The sequence below is a fragment of the Oncorhynchus kisutch genome, linkage group LG28, assembly GCF_002021735.2.
Source record: "Oncorhynchus kisutch isolate 150728-3 linkage group LG28, Okis_V2, whole genome shotgun sequence".
Lineage (NCBI taxonomy): Eukaryota > Metazoa > Chordata > Actinopteri > Salmoniformes > Salmonidae > Oncorhynchus > Oncorhynchus kisutch.
This window is the reverse complement of record NC_034201.2, coordinates 45,366,803-45,387,783: the sequence shown is the minus strand read 5'-3', so window position 1 is coordinate 45,387,783 and position 20,981 is coordinate 45,366,803. Positions and strand designations below refer to the sequence as shown.

General features: G+C 41.8%; 1 protein-coding gene across 1 annotated transcript in view; it reads right to left on the bottom strand.

Annotated features, from left to right (window-relative positions):
• Positions 1-20,981, bottom strand: part of srrm3 (serine/arginine repetitive matrix 3) — a 166,594-nt gene that overhangs the window by 20,998 nt on the left and 124,615 nt on the right. Inside the window, exons 7-10 of the mRNA XM_031807843.1 lie at positions 13,704-13,739; positions 13,167-13,211; positions 7,046-7,156; positions 3,786-3,963 (exon numbers count right to left, since the gene is read on the bottom strand). Coding sequence (XP_031663703.1) covers positions 3,786-3,963; positions 7,046-7,156; positions 13,167-13,211; positions 13,704-13,739 — 370 coding nt within the window. The remainder of the gene's footprint in view (positions 1-3,785; positions 3,964-7,045; positions 7,157-13,166; positions 13,212-13,703; positions 13,740-20,981) is intronic.

The window sequence follows — 20,981 nt, the reverse complement described above, 5'->3', positions numbered from 1 at the left end:
GAGAGAGAGAGAGAGAGAGAGATATATAGAGAGACAGAGAGATATATAGAGAGGCAGAGACAGAGAGAGAGGGGCAGAGATATAGAGAGGAGGAGATATATAGAGATATATAGAGAGGGGCAGAGATATATAGAGAGACAGAGAGATATATAGAGAGACAGAGAGATATAGAGAGAGACAGAGAGATATATAGAGAGGGGCAGAGATATATAGAGAGGGGCAGAGAGATATATAGAGAGAGAGGAGAGAGAGAGGCAGAGAGATATAGAGAGGCAGAGATATATAGAGGCAGAGAGACAGAGAGATATATAGAGAGACAGAGAGAGAGAGAGAGGAGGATATATATAGAGAGGAGGAGATATATAGAGAGACAGAGAGAGAGAGACAGAGAGATATATAGAGAGGAGGAGATATATAGAGAGAGGCAGAGATATATAGAGAGGAGGAGAGAGACAGAGAGAGACAGAGAGAGAGAGAGAGACAGAGAGAGACAGAGAGAGACAGAGAGATATATAGAGATATATAGAGAGGGGCAGAGATATATAGAGAGACAGAGAGAGACAGAGAGATATATAGAGAGGGGCAGAGATATATAGAGAGACAGAGAGAGACAGAGAGATATATAGAGATATATAGAGAGGGGCAGAGATATATAGAGAGACAGAGAGAGACAGAGAGATATATAGAGAGGGGCAGAGATATATAGAGAGACAGAGAGAGACAGAGAGATATATAGAGAGGGGCAGAGATATATAGAGAGACAGAGAGAGACAGAGAGATATATAGAGAGGGGCAGAGATATATAGAGAGGAGGAGAGAGAGAGAGAGACAGAGAGATATATAGAGAGACAGAGAGATATATAGAGAGGAGGAGATATATATAGAGACAGGCAGAGACAGAGACAGAGAGATATATATAGAGACAGGCAGAGACAGAGACAGAGAGATATATATAGAGACAGGCAGAGACAGAGAGATATAGATATATAGAGAGAGGAGATAGTATCATCTGTAATACTGTAATCTGTAATAATAATATTTTTGGAGGCTTTTCTAATCTACACCCCATTTAGTTGCTTAGTAAGCAGTGAAAGTGAAACAGTAATGACTTTAGCCTTCGATCTAAATGACGTCTGTCGTCATTAGCAGAGCAAACTGACAGTTAGATTCAGTTTAAGATTTTAAAAATGAAAACGTTACCCAAGATCTAATGATCTATAACCGGCAGATTTATAACAAAACATTAAAACCAGTCTGTCAATCTGTGTGTTCTTCTATAGACAGATCACTATAAAGCGTTTTAAAAACACTTCCAAAAGGGGACAGTTAGGGAGGAATACGAACGTCAAAATCTGTTCTGAGTAAAACTAGAAAACTGGTCTGACTAGCTTCAATAAAAAAAATAAAACAGCAATTCTAGACAAACGTTTTTTTTTCTACATCTATAATTGTTGCTACTGTACCAGTAAAGGGGAAGGACTTCTCCGTCTGTCACTCAATCTATTCTGACCAATCCCATCCATGTTCTGTCTAGCCTACTCCAATGACCGTACTGTCTAAGGTGGCACTAGAGCTGAACCTGTAACCAAATTTAAACCAATCACGTGTCGTAAAAAGCATTGGAAATTGTATAAATTAGGCTCAGATAAAAATCCCCATAATAATCCGGCAGGCCAGATCATAGAATTTCCATATGACAATAAAAATCGAGAGTTGGTTCAGTTCAGATGTAGAAATAGCATCGTTAAAGCCTTACGTTACTACATCCATCTTTGATAGTTTAGATTAGTCAGCTACAGATGGTATAAATTGACGGCTGTTATCAAGCATTACTATCTGCATGATCAAAAGACTAAAATATTTCCTCAAAATGCCTAAACGAGCGTACTCTGCACCACATCAAAGAAATTAAACAGGGCCTTCTTCTTCTTCTTCTTTTACATAAACCTTCTCCTCTTTCCTATTTGTTTCATTTGAGGGAGCTGTGGCAAAATACCACTTTTAAAGTATTTCAGTGGTTTTCTTTCCCTTGATAACAAGATTCAGAAGTGAGAAGCGCTGCAGGAGTGTGCAGCCTTAAAAGAAACCAAATAGTTTATCCAGCTCATTAGAGAATCCTGGGTGCTTGAGGCTCCGCCCCAATGGAACCCTATCCCTTATATAATGTACTACTTAGAGCTCGGGTAAGTAAAGTAGTACTGCACATGTGCTATGCAAATGCTTAGAGATGGATGGGATCATAGTGAGTATTTAGTTTGTCTTTCTGAAAACGCCAGGTCCCAGATCTGTTTGTGCTGTCTCGGCACCGCAGTGAGGATGGTTAAGTCATGGTTATATAACCTGTGATTCAAACATCCATCCCTCGCCTCCTCTCGCTGCTATCTAACCAGTTACATCTAAGGAATGTTGAGATGGTATGAACCTCCAAGTAAAGCCAGGGGTGAGCGGTGGCAGCAAGAATGTAGAGACAGATTGGACAGATAGATTTACAGAGTCAAAAAAACTAGCCTGTAAACCCAGGAATAACTAAACCCAGGAATAACTAAACCCAGGAATAACTAAACCCAGGAATAACCTAACCCAGGAATAACTAAACCCAGGAATAACTAAACCCAGGAATAACTAAACCAAGGAATAACTAAACACAGGAATAACTAAACACAGGAATAACTAAACACAGGAATAACTAAACCCAGGAATAACTAAACACAGGAATAACTAAACCCAGGAATAACTAAACCCAGGAATAACTAAACCCAGGAATAACTAAACCCAGGAATAACTAACCCCAGGAATAACCAAACCCAGGAATAACTAAACCCAGGAATAACTAAACACAGGAATAACTAAACCCAGGAATAACTAAACACAGGAATAACTGAACACAGGAATAACTGCACGTGTCACAATGGGCACCATCACCGTGACCGCGGCTGCAACGGCAACGCGGGCAGACTCAACCACAGCCACGTGGCCGAGGGAGACAAGGATCAAGACGTACGTAGTCTCCTAAATAGTCTCCTCTATCTCCCCCTGCCCTCCCCCTCCCTAATCCCTGCCGTACCCTCTAAACTACACTCAAATAGTATTCTCCACACTGTCTCCTCCTATCAACATGGTATCTATCCTCCACACTGTCTCCTCCTATCAACATGGTATCTATCCTCCACACTGTCTCCTCCTATCAACATGGTATCTATCCTCCACACTGTCTCCTCCTATCAACATGGTATCTATCCTCCACACTGTCTCCTCCTATCAACATGGTATCTATCCTCCACACTGTCTCCTCCTATCAACATGGTATCTATCCTCCACACTGTCACCTCCTATCAACATGGTATCTATCCTCCATACTGTCTCCCTCTCCTATAGACATGGTATCTATCCTCCATACTGTCTCCCTCTCCTATCGACATGGTATCTATCCTCCACACTGTCTCCCTCTCCTATCGACATGCTATCTATCCTCCACACTATTCTTCTGTTTAGTTACTCCTGTGCTTGGTTATTCCTGTGCTTGGTTATTCCTGTGTGTAGTTATTCCTGTGTGTAGTTATTCCTGTTTGTAGTTATTCCTGGGTTTAGTTATTCCTGTGTGTTGCTATTCCTGTGTGTAGTTATTCCTGTGTGTAGTTATTCCTGTGTGTAGCTATTCCTGTGTGTAGTTATTCCTGTGTGTAGCTATTCCTGTGTGTAGCTATTCCTACATTTGAGTGTAGTTTAGAAGGTAGGACAGGGATTAGTGAGGGGGAGGGGAGGGGGAGATAGAGGAGACTACGTACATCTAGCTCCTTGTCCTCCTCGACCGCGTGGCTGTTGAGTCTGCCCGCCTTGCCGTTGCAGCCGCGGTCGCGGTGGTGGTGGTGCCCGTTGTGCCACGTGACAGGACCGTCAGGACCGGGAGATGGGGACGGGCTCACACAGGCCTCGTGTCCTTCTGTCTTGTGCTTGGAGTTGGGCCTGGAAAGACAGACAGACAGGAGTACTTGAACAAACCGGCCGCAATGCTATAATATTGTACAGTACAGTGTAAAGGCCCAGTGCAGTCAAAAAATGTGCTTTCCCTGTCATATATATATATATATATACTTCAACACTGTGAAGTTGAAATATTTTTGTGAAAATGATGAAAATGCCCTTTTAATGTAAGAGCTTTTTGAAAAGACGGCCTGGAATTTCAGCCTGTTTTGGAGGGATGGAGTTTTGGCCTGCCTGGTGACACCAGGCGATAAATTGGTTAATAGACCAATAAGAAAGAGAGTCCTAAACCTCTCGGCCAATAACAACTAATTTCAGTTTTTCCAGTTTAAATTGCTCTTTGATAAGAAGCTTTTTTTGGGGGGGGAACCAATCACAGTAAGGTACTTCATTGTTACCCAGAAATGATTTGATATATGAGATAAAAACGGCTGCATTGGACCTTTAATAAATAGTACAAACTGTAAAGAGTACTGAACAAACCTGCTGAAATTACTTAGACTCAAGAGTACAGTACCAGTCAAAGGTTTGGACACACCTACTCATTCAAGGGTTTTACTTGTGTTTTCTACATTGTAGAATAATAGTGAAGACATCAAACAATAAAGTGTTACACAAATCAAAATAAGGCCATATATGAGATTCTTCAAAGTAGCCACCCTTTAGCTTGTGTACTCTTGGCATTCTCTCAACCAGCTTCACCTGGAATGCTATACTTTGGGCTATACTCGGCCCTGTCTCAGGATGGTAAGCTGGTGGTTGAAGATATCCCTCTAGTGGTGTGGGGGCTGTGCTTTGGCAAAGTGGGTGGGGTTATATCCTTCCTGTTTGGCCCTGTCCGGGGGTGTCCTCGGATGGGTCCACAGTGTCTCCTGCCCCCCCCTGTCTCAGCCTCCAGTATTTATGCTGCAGTAGTTTGTGTCGGGGGGCTGGGGTCAGTTTGTTATATCTGGAGTACTTCTCCTGTCCTATTCAGTGTCCTGTGTGAATCTAAGTGTGCGTTCTCTAATTCTCTCCTTCTCTCTTTCTTTCTCTCTCTCGGAGGACCTGAGCCCTAGGACCATGCCCCAGGATTACCTGACATGATGACTCCTTGCTGTCCCCAGTCCACCTGGCCATGCTGCTGCTCCAGTTTCAACTGTTCTGCCTTCTTATTATTCGAACTTGCTGATCATTTATGAACATTTGAACATCTTGGCCATGTTTTGTTATAATCTCCACCCGGCACAGCCAGAAGAGGACTGGCCACCCCACATAGCCTGGTTCCTCTCTAGGTTTCTTCCTAGGTTTTGGCCTTTCTAGGGAGTTTTTCCTAGCCACCGTGCTTCTACACCTGCATTGCTTGCTGTTTGGGGTTTTAGGCTGGGTTTCTGTACAGCACTTTGAGATATCAGCTGATGTACGAAGGGCTATATAAATACATTTGATTTGATTTGATTTGAATGCTTTTCCAGCAGTCTTGAAGGAGTTCCCACATATGCTGAGCACTTGTTGGCTGATTTTCTTTCACTCTGCGGTCCAACTCATCCCAAACCATCTCAATTGGGTTGAGGTCGGGTGATTGTGGAGGCCAGGTCATCTGATGCAGCACTCCGTCACTCTTCTTCTTGGTCAAATAGCCCTTACACAGCCTAGAGGTGTGTTGAGTCATTGTCCTGTTGAAAAACAACTGATAGTCCCAATAAGCGCAAACCAGATGAGATGGCGTATCGCTGCAGAATGCTGTGGTATCCATGCTGGTTAAGTGTGCCTTGAATTCTAAATAAATCACAGACAGTGTCACCAGCAAAGCACCATCACACCTCCTCCTCCATGCTTCATGGTGGGAACCACACATGTGGAGATCATCCATTCACCTACTCTGTGTCTCACAAAGACACGGTGGTTGGAACCAAAAATCTCAACCTTGGACTCACCTTGGACAGATTTCCACCGGTCTAATGTCCATTGCTCATGTTTCTTGGCCCAAGCAAGTCTCTTCTTCTTATTGGTGTCCTTTAGTAGTGGTTTCTTTGCAGAAATCCGACCATGAAGGCCTGACTCACGCAGTCTCATCTGAACAGTTGATGTTGAGATGTGTCTGTTACTTGAACTCTGAACCATTTATTTGGCCTACAATTTCTGAGGCTGGTAACTCTAATGAACTTATCCTCTCCTCTGCAGCAGAGGTAACTCTGGGTCTTCCTTTCCTGTGGCGGTCCTCATGAGAGCCAGTTTCATCATAGCGCTTGATGGTTTTTGCGACTGTACTTGAAGAAATTTTCCAAATTGACTGTCCTTCATGTCTTAAAGTAATGGACTGTCATTTCTCTTTGATTATTGAGCTGCTCTTGCTATAATATGGACTTGGTCTTTTACCAAATAGGCCTATCTTCTGTACACCCACCCCTACCTTGTCACAACACAACTGATTGGCTCAAACGCATTAAGAAGGAAAGAAATTCCACAAATGAACTTTTAAGAAGGCACACCTGTTAATTGAAATGAAACGTTGTAAAGCTGGTTGAGAGAATGCCCAGAGTGTACAAAGCTGTCATCAAGGCAAAGGGTGGCTACTTTGAAGACTCTCAAATATAAAATATATTTTTTTGGGGGGGGGGGGGGGGGGGGGGGGTTCTACATGAACATTTATTTCATAGTTTTAATGTCTTCATTATTATTCTACAATGTAGATAATAGTAAAAAATAAAGAAAAACCCTTGAATGAGTAGGTGTTTCCAAACTTTTGACTAGTACTGTATATAAACCCTGGATTGCTGATGCTATGTATTAGCCAGTGATTGGCTTTGAAGCCACCAGTCGGCCATATTGGTCCAAACGTTTGACTGCTACTGTATTTTGTACTAGCTATAGGCAGTTATAGACTCTAGAGTATATAGTGTATAACCATTTAAACATGTTCAAGTCAGTCATAATATTTTCATTCTGACCATATAAGAATCACACATGTCTAGCAAAACTGTTGCAAACCTTATGTGTCGATACATCAGTAGACCAAAAGGAGTCTGATTAAAAGCATGTATCTAAGGGTGGGGTTGGGAGCCACCATGGGGGGGGTCCCTACCTGCCGAGGGACTTGGAGGGGCTGTGGCCTGTGGAGGAGAGTGACGCACTGTGGGAGCTACAGCAGCTGCCTCTACGCTGAGACGTCCTACTGGGGGACTCTAATGGGGACCTGTTGGACACACACATATATATATAAATACAGACTCGCACACACACACACACACGCACACACACACACACACAAGCACACAAGCATTTGGACAGACACACACACACAAGCACACAAGCATTTAGACAGACACACAAACACGCACAAACACATATACAGACACACACACACGCAAATAACATGATCACTGTGGTAGACTGGTCACTGCGGTGGACTGGTCACTGTGGTGGACTGGTCACTGTGGTGGACTGGTCACTGTGGTGGACTGGTCACTTTGGTGGACTGGTCACTGTGGTGGACTGGTCACTGTGGTAGAATGGTCAGTGTGGTGGACTGGTCACTGTGGTGGACTGGTCAGTGTGGTAGACTGGTCACTGTGGTGGACTGGTCACTGTGGTGGACTGGTCACTGTGGTGGACTGGTCACTGTGGTAGACTGGTCACTGTGGTGGACTGGTCACTGTGGTAGAATGGTCACTTTGGTAGACTGGTCACTGTGGTAGACTGGTCACTGTGGTGGACTGGTCACTGTGGTGGACTGGTCACTGTGGTAGAGTGGTCACTTTGGTAGACTGGTCACTGTGGTAGACTGGTCACTGTGGTGGACTGGTCACTGTGGTGGACTGGTCACTGTGGTAGAGTGGTCACTTTGGTAGACTGGTCACTGTGGTAGACTGGTCACTGTGGTGGACTGGTCACTGTGGTGGACTGGTCACTGTGGTAGAGTGGTCACTTTGGTAGAGTGGTCACTGTGGTAGAATGTTTATTTTGATTGGCGATTTCCTGCATTTATCAAAAATCCCATCAGGTAGTCTGATTTCAGATATGTCCATGTAAACATGATTATTATGGCTATTGTTCTTCTTGCAAAGCATGTTATCTTTTTTTTTTAAACAAGATATTATATTAATCTGTCTATAATTACATTATTGTGTGCATGTTACCGTGCTCAATGAAACAGACTGAGATCATATCACATTCAAGCTTGTGACATGCATCACAATATGGTTCACAGCGCTGTCTGGGTTTTAAACCGACAGCTGTTACGCCCCCTTCCCTCCCACTAATTGGGAAACTTTTGCACATTTGTTGTTGCCTGAGTGAGAGAAATGCTGTAAATTAAATCGAGAGGAGTCGGTGTTCTAAAAGATGAGCCATTAGCATTTTATACTAAATACCTCTTCGATGTCATTTCAAGCAAACCACACCCTGCACTTCACATTTCCATATTTGAAAACATATGTACATTTACAGTATCAATGTTTTTGATCGCTATGTTTGAGCCACCGTTACAAAGATGACACGCGTCTATGTTTGTCGTATTGTGAAGAAAATGTGCCACGGAAAACGCTCTTGAATGCACTCATGAGGACTCCATTCTATGCCCAAAATACAAAGACTAACACTGCAAGATCACATTATAGAACTTAGCTAACCGTGTAGGCAATAGCTAGCCGTGTAGGCAATAGCTTGCCATGTTGGCAATAGCTAGCCATGTTGGCAATAGCTCGCCATGTTGGCAATAGCTCGCCATGTTGGCAATAGAAGAAGCTTTCAAGTGATGCCCACTTGAACCAGATTGTGATTTATAATGGACCGTTTTTGGATTGCCTAAACAACAACAGTAATTGGAGCGGCAGGGTAGCCTAGTGGTTAGAGCGTTGGACTATTTCAAATCCCCGAGCTGACAAGGTACAAATCTGTCATTCTGCCCCTGAACAGGCAGTTAACCCACTGTTCCTAGGCCGTCATTGAAAATAAGAATTTGTTCTTTAACTGACTTGCCTAGTTAAATAAAGGTAAAATAAAAAATAATTGTGTAATGGTGCGGACGCAGGGCTGTGTTCCAAACAAAAAACGACAAGCTTCCTTCAGTTCCTCAATGAGAAAACTAGGAGAGTTAAAAACACCTTATAGTTGAAGGCTCTTTCCTTGAGTCACATGGTCATAGCACTATTACAGCAACCACGTTAGTTGTTAATTATCTTTAGACACTCAAATGAAATGTATCGCTTTGTTTGTGGACTTGTCAAAATCTTTTGATTCTGTTGATCATGTTATTTTATTGAATAACTTGTCCTCTGAAAGGCCTGAGCTCTGTTCATGGTTTCATCATTATCTTAGTGACAGAACTCAGGCCATCGTGACTGGATGGGGTTAAGCCCGAGTTTGTTGACGTGAATAAAGATGTACCACAGGGTTCGATTTTATATAAACACCATTGGTCAATCTGTAAAAAAAACTTAAAAACTTCATCTATATGCGGATGATATGCGGAATCGCTGCAGAATGCCATCCCATCTGGTTTGCGCTAAGTGGGACTATAATCTGTTTTTCAACAGGACAATGACCCAACACACCTCCAGGCTGTGTAAGGGATATTTGACCATGAAGGAGAGAGATGGAGTGCTGCATCAGATGACCTGGCCTCAACAATCACCCGACCTCATCCCAAATGAGGTGAAGGAGAATGAAGGAAAAGCAGCCAATAAATGGGAACTCCTTCAAGACTGCTGGAAAAGCATTCCAGGGGAAGCTGGTTGAGAGAATGCCAAGAGTATGCAAAGCTGTCATCAAGGCAAAGGGTGGCTAATTTGAAGAATGTAAAATATATTCTGATTTGTTTCACACTTTTTTGGTTACTACATGATTCCATATGTGTTATTTCATAGATTTGATTTCTTCACTATTATTCTATAATGTAGAAAATAGTACAAAATAAATAAAACCCTTGAATGACATAGATGTGTCCAAACCTTTGACTGGTACTGTAAATGCTGTGTATAATGTGTATTTTTATGTTGTATCATACAGAGCACATTTGGAAAAGAGACCTAGTTTGCACATTTCTTCGTTATCAAAAATATATCTGTATATATATTTGTTTTATAATCAAGTGCATTGAAATTACTTAGGAAATATGCACAGTTTGGAGAGGTGTTTGGTCACTTAGCAACACCAGTTAGAGTTCTAACTCAAACCCACAGTTTGGAGAGGTGTTTGGTCACTTAGCAACACCAGTTAGAGTTCTAACTCAAACCCACAGTTTGGAGAGGTGTTTGGTCACTTAGCAACACCAGTTAGAGTTCTAACTCAAACCCACAGTTTGGAGAGGTGTTTGGTCACTTAGCAACACCAGTTAGACCGCTCACTCAAACTCACAGTTTGGAGAGGTGTTTGGTCACTTAGCAAGACCAGTTAGACCGCTCACTCAAACCCACAGTTTGGAGAGGTGTTTGGTCACTTAGCAACACCAGTTAGACCGCTCACTCAAACCCACAGTTTGGAGAGGTGTTTGGTCACTTAGCAACACCAGTTAGACCGCTCACTCAAACTCACAGTTTGGAGAGGTGTTTGGTCACTTAGCAACACCAGTTAGACCGCTCACTCAAACCCACAGTTTGGAAAGGTGTTTAGTCACTTAGCAACACCAGTTAGACCGCTCACTCAAACTCACAGTTTGGAGAGTTGTTTGGTCACTTAGCAAGACCAGTTAGACCGCTCACTCAAACCCACAGTTTGGAAAGGTGTTTAGTCACTTAGCAACACCAGTTAGACCGCTCACTCAAACCCACAGTTTGGAGAGGTGTTTAGTCACTTAGCAACACCGGTTAGACTGCTCACTCAAACCCACAGTTTGGAGAGGTGTTTAGTCACTTAGCAACACCAGTTAGACCGCTCACTCAAACCCACAGTTTGGAGAGGTGTTTAGTCACTTAGCAACACCAGTTAAACCGCTCACTCAAACCCACAGTTTGGAGAGGTGTTTGGTCACTTAGCAACACCAGTTAGACCGCTCACTCAAACCCACGGTTTGGAGAGGTGTTTAGTCACTTAGCAACACCAGTTAGACCGCTCACTCAAACCCACGGTTTGGAGAGGTGTTTAGTCACTTAGCAACACCAGTTAGACTGCTCACTCAAACCGACAGTTTGGAGAGGTGTTTAGTCACTTAGCAACACCAGTTAGACCGCTCACTCAAACCCACAGTTTGGAGAGGTGTTTAGTCACTTAGCAACACCAGTTAAACCGCTCACTCAAACCCACGGTTTGGAGAGGTGTTTAGTCACTTAGCAACACCAGTTAGAGTTCTAACTCAAACCCACAGTTTGGAGAGGTGTTTGGTCACTTAGCAACACCAGTTAGACCGCTCACTCAAACCCACGGTTTGGAGAGGTGTTTGGTCACTTAGCAACACCAGTTAGACCGCTCACTCAAACTCACAGTTTGGAGAGGTGTTTAGTCACTTAGCAACACCAGTTAAACCGCTCACTCAAACCCACGGTTTGGAGAGGTGTTTAGTCACTTAGCAACACCAGTTAGAGTTCTAACTCAAACCCACAGTTTGGAGAGGTGTTTGGTCACTTAGCAACACCAGTTAGACCGCTCACTCAAACTCACAGTTTGGAGAGGTGTTTGGTCACTTAGCAACACCAGTTAGACCGCTCACTCAAACCCACAGTTTGGAGAGGTGTTTAGTCACTTAGCAACACCAGTTAGACTGCTCACTCAAACCCACAGTTTGGAGAGGTGTTTAGTCACTTAGCAACACCAGTTAGACCGCTCACTCAAACCGACAGTTTGGAGAGGTGTTTAGTCACTTAGCAACACCAGTTAGACTGCTCACTCAAACCCACAGTTTGGAGAGGTGTTTAGTCACTTAGCAACACCAGTTAGACCGCTCACTCAAACCCACAGTTTGGAGAGGTGTTTAGTCACTTAGCAACACCAGTTAGACCGCTCACTCAAACCCACAGTTTGGAGAGGTGTTTAGTCACTTAGCAACACCAGTTAAACCGCTCACTCAAACCCACGGTTTGGAGAGGTGTTTAGTCACTTAGCAACACCAGTTAGAGTTCTAACTCAAACCCACAGTTTGGAGAGGTGTTTGGTCACTTAGCAACACCAGTTAGACCGCTCACTCAAACCCACGGTTTGGAGAGGTGTTTGGTCACTTAGCAACACCAGTTAGACCGCTCACTCAAACTCACAGTTTGGAGAGGTGTTTAGTCACTTAGCAACACCAGTTAAACCGCTCACTCAAACCCACGGTTTGGAGAGGTGTTTAGTCACTTAGCAACACCAGTTAGAGTTCTAACTCAAACCCACAGTTTGGAGAGGTGTTTGGTCACTTAGCAACACCAGTTAGACCGCTCACTCAAACTCACAGTTTGGAGAGGTGTTTGGTCACTTAGCAACACCAGTTAGACTGCTCACTCAAACTCACAGTTTGGAGAGGTGTTTAGTCACGTAGCAACACCAGTTAGACCGCTCACTCAAACTCACAGTTTGGAGAGGTGTTTGGTCACTTAGCAACACCAGTTAGACCTCTCACTCAAACCCACAGTTTGGAGAGGTGTCTGGTCACTTAGCAACACCAGTTATACTGTTCACTGAAACCCACAGTTTGGAGAGGTGTCTGGTCACATAGCAACACCAGTTAGACCGTTCACTGAAACCCACAGTTTGGAGAGGTGTCTGGTCACTTAGCAACACCAGTTAGACCTCTCACTCAAACCCACAGTTTGGAGAGGTGTCTGGTCACTTAGCAACACCAGTTAGACCGTTCACTGAAACCCTTGTCATAGATTTGTATTATATTGCACCTACTTCAACATTTCATTCAATATTCGTATTATGTTACTGAATATATCCAAAGTATTTTCACATTTCATTATTGACAAAATGTTGTGAAAAATACAGGAAATGTCAAATTCATATGAATTCAACATTGTGATGTTTTGGATTCAGTCTTGTGTCAGGTGAACTGATGTGTCCTCACCTTTTGGTCTGATCATTTCCCCATAATGTCCATAGTGTTTTCTTAACCATAGTCGTGCATATGCTTCTTATGGTTCTTCTGTTAGAAACATTTCAATTTGGCCCTATCCATATAGACCTATATTTCCATGAGTGTAAGGGGTTAAGTCTACGGAACATCTAACCTAACAGTCAGACGTGTCCATTATTGTAGGTTGGATTATATATTTTTTTTAAAGAGGGATCCTTACCTCTTTCTGGTTTTGTCTTTCTGTTTGTTCTTCGGGCTACCCGATCTGTAAAAGGAAACAGTTTGGTGTATTTTCATTAAGCAGGTTAAAAGGGTACAGTACATTCGGAAAGTATTCATCAACCATTGACTTTTTACACATTTTATTGTATTTACAACATGAATTCAAAATGGATGAAATATTTTTTTCTCTCCCTCACGCATCTACACACAATACCTCAATTGAATTGGCCCACAGGTGAACTCCAAGTTGTCGTGACATCTCAAGGATGATCAAAAGAACATTGGATGCACCTGAGTTCAATTTGGAGTTTCAAAGCATGTGATTTTTTAGATATTTCTGTTTTTCATTTTCAAATAAATTAATAAATACAATTTTGTTTATGTAATCCATTTTGAATTCAGGCTGTGAAATAAGTCAAGGGGTATGAATGCTGTGTATGTAATGTAACAAGCATTAGCCTAGTTACATTCACTGAGTCTGAATGTAAGGCTACATATGATGTGCAAAATGTGTCATATTTATCTGCATACCCACCTGTATCTCCTCTTTCTCCTATGACCAGACGTCGACCTACAGAGAGAGAGAGAGAGAGAGAGAGAGGAGAGAGAGAGAGAGAGAGAGAAGAGAGAGAGAGAGAGAGAGAGAGAGAGAGAGAGAGAGAGAGAGAGAGGGGAGAGAAGAGAGAGAGAGAGAGAGAGAGAGGGAGAGAGAGAGAGAAGAGAGAGAGAGAGAAACCTCTCAGATTGACCTAAACACATCTCTAAAAACAGATCAATTAAAGGGGATATAGGCTCATTCCTCAACGCTTGACTGACAACACACTGACTACACAAAAGTCCTTCGTACTGTACAGAATGTTCACACTACTGTTGCCATGGTGATTAGTCAGCCAACAATAGCTATTATTTCCCCCTCTTTTTAGACTATTAATAGAAGAAGAAGAAGAACCGGACAAATGAACTGCAGTTAGTGGAGACGGAGGAGACTGAAATGAAAACATGCTTAAAGTACGTTAGCTTCCTCTTTCCAAAAAAAAAAAAACATTGGTTTCGTGAATCATGGATGACTCTGTCATTTGATAACAAGTTTCTGTCAATTATTTTAGATACAATTTCTATGTTGGAAATAAAAAATATTATTCGGTGCATTTTCACCCATATTTTTTAAATAATAGATTACACTTGATCTTTCTTGAGAAAGTTCCTCCATTTCTTATTGTGTGTCTCTTTGTTACAGTATTTGTTACTATCTATCTGTAGTTAGTTTTTGTTTTAAAGATGTTACAGGAATTAAATTCCTTTATGTTTTATTCAACTAATTCAATTCAACACTCTGTCCACTCCTAAGAATTTGTAAGATCCTTATTTGTATAAAATGGACAGAGACCAGTCTCAAAACCAACCAGCAGCGTTTATTCACGAGAGTACTGAACATGATACAGTTTACAACAGGTTATAAACTGAAAATGACGTCATTAGTTTTCGAACTGTCCCGTCTCTTCTCCCACCCTGGTACAAAGGCAGTATCTCAAGCCTTCCCACATCGTCTCCCACCAATTTAATATAATTTATGACCGAGCCAAGGTCCTCCTGTGTAGATAAGCATTCTAGCCAGTCTGACGATAAGTTCATTCATTTCTACCAAGGCACAGACAGTCATTGTTCTAATTCTTGATTATATTTACACACATTATATTCAGTACTAAGATTAAAAGAAAATTCATACATCTATACAGTAACATAATAGTATTCTGATTAGTCAGTCCTGATTGAAATGTATAGATAATTAGTCATTATTGATTAAAAAAAATCCCTTAACAAAAGATGAGCATTGAATTGCATGACCTCTAAAGGCACATCTAAAAGTGTCCTCATACAATACGGGGATCTGCTGTAACTATATTATGTAGGAAAAAATGATTCTGACTTGGTTATTCATCCAGTAAGCTAGATTAAAATGTTCAATATCCTTGTCCTTTTGACTTAAATCTATTTCAACATCTATGGCAAGACCTGAAGATAGTTGCCAAGCAATGATCAACAACCAATTGGAAAGAGCTTGAAGAATGTTGAAAAGAATAATGGGCAAATGTTGCTCAATCCAGGTGTGGAAAAAGCTCTTACAGACTTACCCAGAAAGACTCAATTGCTGTCAAAGGTGCTTCTACAAAGTATTGACTCAGAGGTGTGAATACTTATGTAAATGAGATGTTTCTGTATAATTTCAAAAAATCTATTTCCTAACATTTAAAATAAAAACAACAACATGTTTTTACTTTGTCATTACGGGGTATTGTGTGTGAGAGAAAACATTTGATTTAATCCATTTTGAATTCAGGCTGTAACAATAGACTGTGGACTAAGTCCAGGTGCATTAATAGTTTAGGAAGGCACTGTATAATACAATACACAGAGCACTGGTCTAATGTAGTGTACTATCTAGGTACTAGGGCTCTGATCTAAAGTAGTGTACTATATAGGGAATGGGGCTCTGATCTAAAGTAGTGCACTATAATAGGGAATAGAGGCACTGGTCTAAAGTAGTGCACTAAATAGGGACTAGGGCACTGGTCTAAAGTAGTACACTAAATAGGGAATAGGATGCCATTTGGGACACAGATTTGTTGTTTGTTCCACCAGAGAAAACAGACTGAGGACTATAGAGGCTTGTTGTGTTCTAGTGGGACTCATTTATTTGACTCCCACCATGGGGACTATAGGCTTGTTGTGTTCTAGTGGGACTCGTTATTTGACTCTCAACATGGGGACTATAGGCTTGTTGGTGTCTAGTGGGGACTCGTTTATTTGACTCTCAACATTGGGACTATAGGCTTGTTGTGTTCTAGTGGGACTCGTTTATTTGACTCCCAACATGGGGACTATAGAGGCTTGTTGTGTTCTAGTGGGACTCGTTTATTTGACTCCCACCATGGGGACTATAGAGGCTTGCTGTGTTCTAGTGGGACTCATTTATTTGACTCCCACCATTCTCAGACACAACCATTCCCTGATACTGTTCTGCTTATTAACCCTCTCGTCCTTCTCCTCCCCTCTTTTCTCCTAATTGGAGAAATATACAGTGCTATCCTTTAAAATGGAGCCCCAGCCAAAGAGAACTCAACCTGCTGAGCTGTTGTTACTGTACATAGTGAGTGGTGGAACACTAACGCCTCGGATTGTTAAAAAAGCTCCCCTCACCCCTCCAATTCCCCAACAGACATAGACAGTAGAGTGTTTCACGGGAGGCCACTCTAGGGACTCACCCACCACCTTGTTCTCCCCTTACTTAACCTTACATTATTTCATCTATAGACAACACCTGCAATGAGTGGATATATGGAGAAGTATGAGTAGAGGATAGAGAGGCAAAAGAGGGGAGGTTTTATAAGTGGGAGGAAGGGGTGAAGTGTTGGAGATGTGTGGGGGGACAGTGATGCTCAGCAATTTGGGGTCAGCAGGCTTCCTTTTTTCTTGTTGTTGCAGGCTACCATATATGTTTGGATGGTTATTAGAGGAATGAGTTTTAGAGCCCCCCGAGAGAGGACAGAGAATGAGAAAGACAGAGAAGAGCGAGAGAGATATAGAGAGAGATAGAGAGAAGAGAGCGAGAGAGAGAGAGACAGAGAGAGAGAGGAGAGAGAGAGAGAGAGAGCATGAGAAGAGAGGAGAGATAGAGCGAGGAGAGAGAGAGAATGTAGAGAGAGAGAAGCGAGAGAGAAGAAGAGATAGAGAAGAAGGAGAGAGAGAGAGAATGAGAGAGAGAAGAGAGAGAGAGAGAGAGAGGAGAGAGAGAGAGATGAGAGGAGAGAGAGAGGAGAGAAGAGAGAGAGAATGAGAGAGAGATATAGATCGAGAGGAGAGAGAGAGAGAGAGAGAAGATAGATAGAGAGAGAGAGATAGAGAGAGAGAAGAGAGAGAGAGAGAGAGAGAGAGAGAGAAGAGAGAGAAGAGAGAGAGAGAGAGAGAGAGAGAGAGAGAGAGAGAGAGAGAGAGGAATGAGAGAGAGAGAGAGGAGAGCAGAGGAGAGAGAGAGAGAGAGAGAGAGAGAGAGAGAGAGAGAGAGAGAGAATGAGAGAGAGAGAGAGACGAGAGAGAGAGAGAGAGAGAGAGAGAGAGAGAGAGAGAGAGAGAGAGAGAGAGAGAGAAATAAAGAAAATGTGCTCTTAGAATAGCTATTCCTGGGGCAGTATTTTTCTATGGCTGAGCTCTCTTTCTCCTTCTCTCTCTCCATTCTCTTTCTCCTTCTCTCTCTTCATTCTCTTTCTCCTTCTCTCTCTCCATTCTCTTTCTCCTTCTCTCCATTCTCTTTCTCCTCCTCTCTTTTCATTCTCTTTCTCCCTTCTCTCTCTCCATTCGCTTTCTCGTTCTCTCTCTCCATTCTCTTTCTCCTTCTCTCTCTCCATTCTCTTTCTTCTTCTCTCTCTCTCTCTCTATTCTCTTTCTCCTTCTCTCTCCATTCTCTTTCTCCTTCTCTCCATTCTCTTTCTCCTTCTCTCTCTCCATTCTCTTTCTTCTTCTCTCTCTCTCTATTATCTTTCTCCTTCTCTCTCCATTCTCTTTCTCCTTCTCTCCATTCTCTTTCTCCTCCTTTCTCTCCATTCTCTTTCTCCTTCTCTCTCTCCATCCTCTTTCTCCTTCTCTCTCTCCATTCTCTTTCTCCTCCTCTCTCTCCATTCTCTCCATACTTACCAATATCCCTATCAATATCCCTATCAACATCCTTATCAACATCCTTATCAATATCCTCACCAATATCTTATCAATATCCTCACCAATATCCCTATCAATATCCTTATCAATATCCTTATCAATATCCTTACCAATATCATTACCAATATCCCTATCAATATCCTTATCAATATCCTTACCAATATCCTTATCAATGTCCTTACCATATCCCTATCAATATCCCTATCAACATCCTTATCAACATCCTTATCAATATCCTCACCAATATCTTTATCAATATCCTCACCAATATCCCTATCAATATCCTTATCAATATCCTTATCAATATCCTTACCAATATCCTTACCAATATCCCTATCAATATCCTTATCAATATCCTTACCAATATCCTTATCAATATCCTTACCAATATCCTTACCCATATCCCTATCAATATCCTTATCAATACCCTTACCAATATCCTTATCAATATCCTTACCAATATCCTTATCAATATCCCTATCAATATCCTTATCAATATCCTTACCAATATCCTTATCAATATCCTTACCAATATCCTTACCAATATCCCTATCAATATCCTTATCAATATCCTTATCAATATCCTTACTAATATCCTTACCAATATCCTTACCAATATCCTTACCAATATCCTTACCAATATCCTTATCAATATCCTTACCAATATCCTTACCAATATCCCTATCAATATCCTTACAATATCCTTACCAATATCCTTATCAATATCCTTACCAATATCCCTATCATATCCTTATCAATATCCTTATCAATATCCTTACAATATCCCTATCAATATCCTTACCAATATCCTTACCGATATCCTTACCAATATCCCTATCAATATCCTTATCAATATCCTTATCGATATCCTTACCGATATCCCTATCAATATCCTTATCAATATTCCTTACCAATATCCTTACCAATATCCATATCAATATCCTTATCAATATCCTTATCAATATCCTTACCAATATCCCTATCAATATCCTTATCAATATCCTTACCAATATCCTTACCAATATCCTTACCAATATCCTTACCAATATCCTTACCAATATCCTCACCAATATCCCTATCAATATCCTTATCAATATCCTTATCAATATCCTTACCAATATCCCTATCAATATCCTTATCAATATCCTTACCAATATCCTTATCAATATCCTTACCAATATCCTTACCATATCCCTATCAATATCCTTATCAATATCCTTACCAATATTCCTTATCAATATCCTTACCAATATCCTTACCAATATCCTTACCAATATCCCTATCAATATCCTTATCAATATCCTTATCAATATCCTTACTAATATCCTTACCAATATCCTTACCAATATCCTTACCAATATCCTTACCAATATCCCTATCAATATCCTTATCAATATCCTTACCAATATCCTTACCAATATCCCTATCAATATCCTTATCAATATCCTTATCAATATCCTTACCAATATCCCTATCAATATCCTTATCAATATCCTTACCAATATCCTTACCAATATCCTTACCAATATCCTTACCAATATCCTTATCAATATCCTCACCAATTCCCTATCAATATCCTTATCAATATCCTTATCAATATCCTTACCAATATCCTACCAATATCCCTATCAATATCCTTATCAATATCCTTACCAATATCCTTATCAATATCCTTACCAATATCCTTACCAATATCCCTATCAATATCCTTATCAATATCCTTACCAATATCCTTATCAATATCCTTACCAATATCCCTATCAATATCCTTATCAATATCCTTATCAATATCCTTACCAATATCCCTATCAATATCCTTATCAATATCCTTATCAATATCCTTACCAATATCCTTACCAATATCCTTACCAATATCCTTATCAATATCCTTACCAATATCCTTACCAATATCCCTATCAATATCCTTATCAATATCCTACCAATATCCTTATCAATATCCTTACCAATATCCTTACCAATATCCTTACCAATATCCCTATCAATATCCTTATCATATCCTTACTAATATCCTTACCAATATCCTTACCAATATCCTTACCAATATCCTTACCAATATCCTTATCAATATCCTACCAATATCCTTACCAATATCCCTATCAATATCCTTATCAATATCCTTACCAATATCCTTACCAATATCCCTATCAATATCCTTATCAATATCCTTATCAATATCCTTACCAATATCCCTATCAATATCCTTACCAATATCCTTACCGATATCCATACCAATATCCCTATCAATATCCTTATCAATATCCTTATCGATATCCTTACCAATATCCCTATCAATATCCTTATCAATATCCTTACCAATATCCTTACCAATATCCCTATCAATATCCTTATCAATATCCTTATCAATATCCAAACCAATATCCTTATCAATATCTGTCACGACTTCTACCGAAGGTAACTCCTCTCCCTGTTTGGGCGGTGCTCGGCGCCGGTTTACTCGCCGCTACCGATTCCTGTTTGGGCGGTGCTCGGCGCCGGTCTACTAGCCGCTACCGATCCCTGTTTGGGCGGTGCTCGGCGCCGGTCTACTAGCCGCTACCGATCCCTGTTTGGGCGGTGCTCGGCGCCGGTCTACTAGCCGCTACCGATCCCTGTTTGGGCGGTGCTCGGCGCCGGTTTACTCGCCACCACCGATCCCTGTTTGGGCGGTGCTCGGCGCCGGTCTACTAGCCGCTACCGATCCCTGTTTGGGCGGTGCTCGGCGCCGGTCTACTAGCCGCTACTGATCCCTGTTTGGGCGGTGCTATGCGCCGGTCTACTAGCCGCTACCGATCCCTGTTTGGGCGGTGCTCGGCGCCGGTCTACTAGCCACTACCGATCCCTGTTTGGGCGGTGCTCGGTGCTCGGCGCCGGTCTACTAGCCACTACCGATCCCTGTTTGGGCGGTGCTCGGCGTCGCCGGTCTACTAGCCACTACCGATCCCTGTTTGGGCGGTGCTCGGCGTCGCCGGTCTACTAGCCACTACCGATCCCTGTTTGGGCGGTGCTCGGCGTCGCCGGTCTACTAGCCGGTCTACTAGCCGCTACCGATCCCTGTTTGGGCGGTGCTCGGCGCCGGTCTACT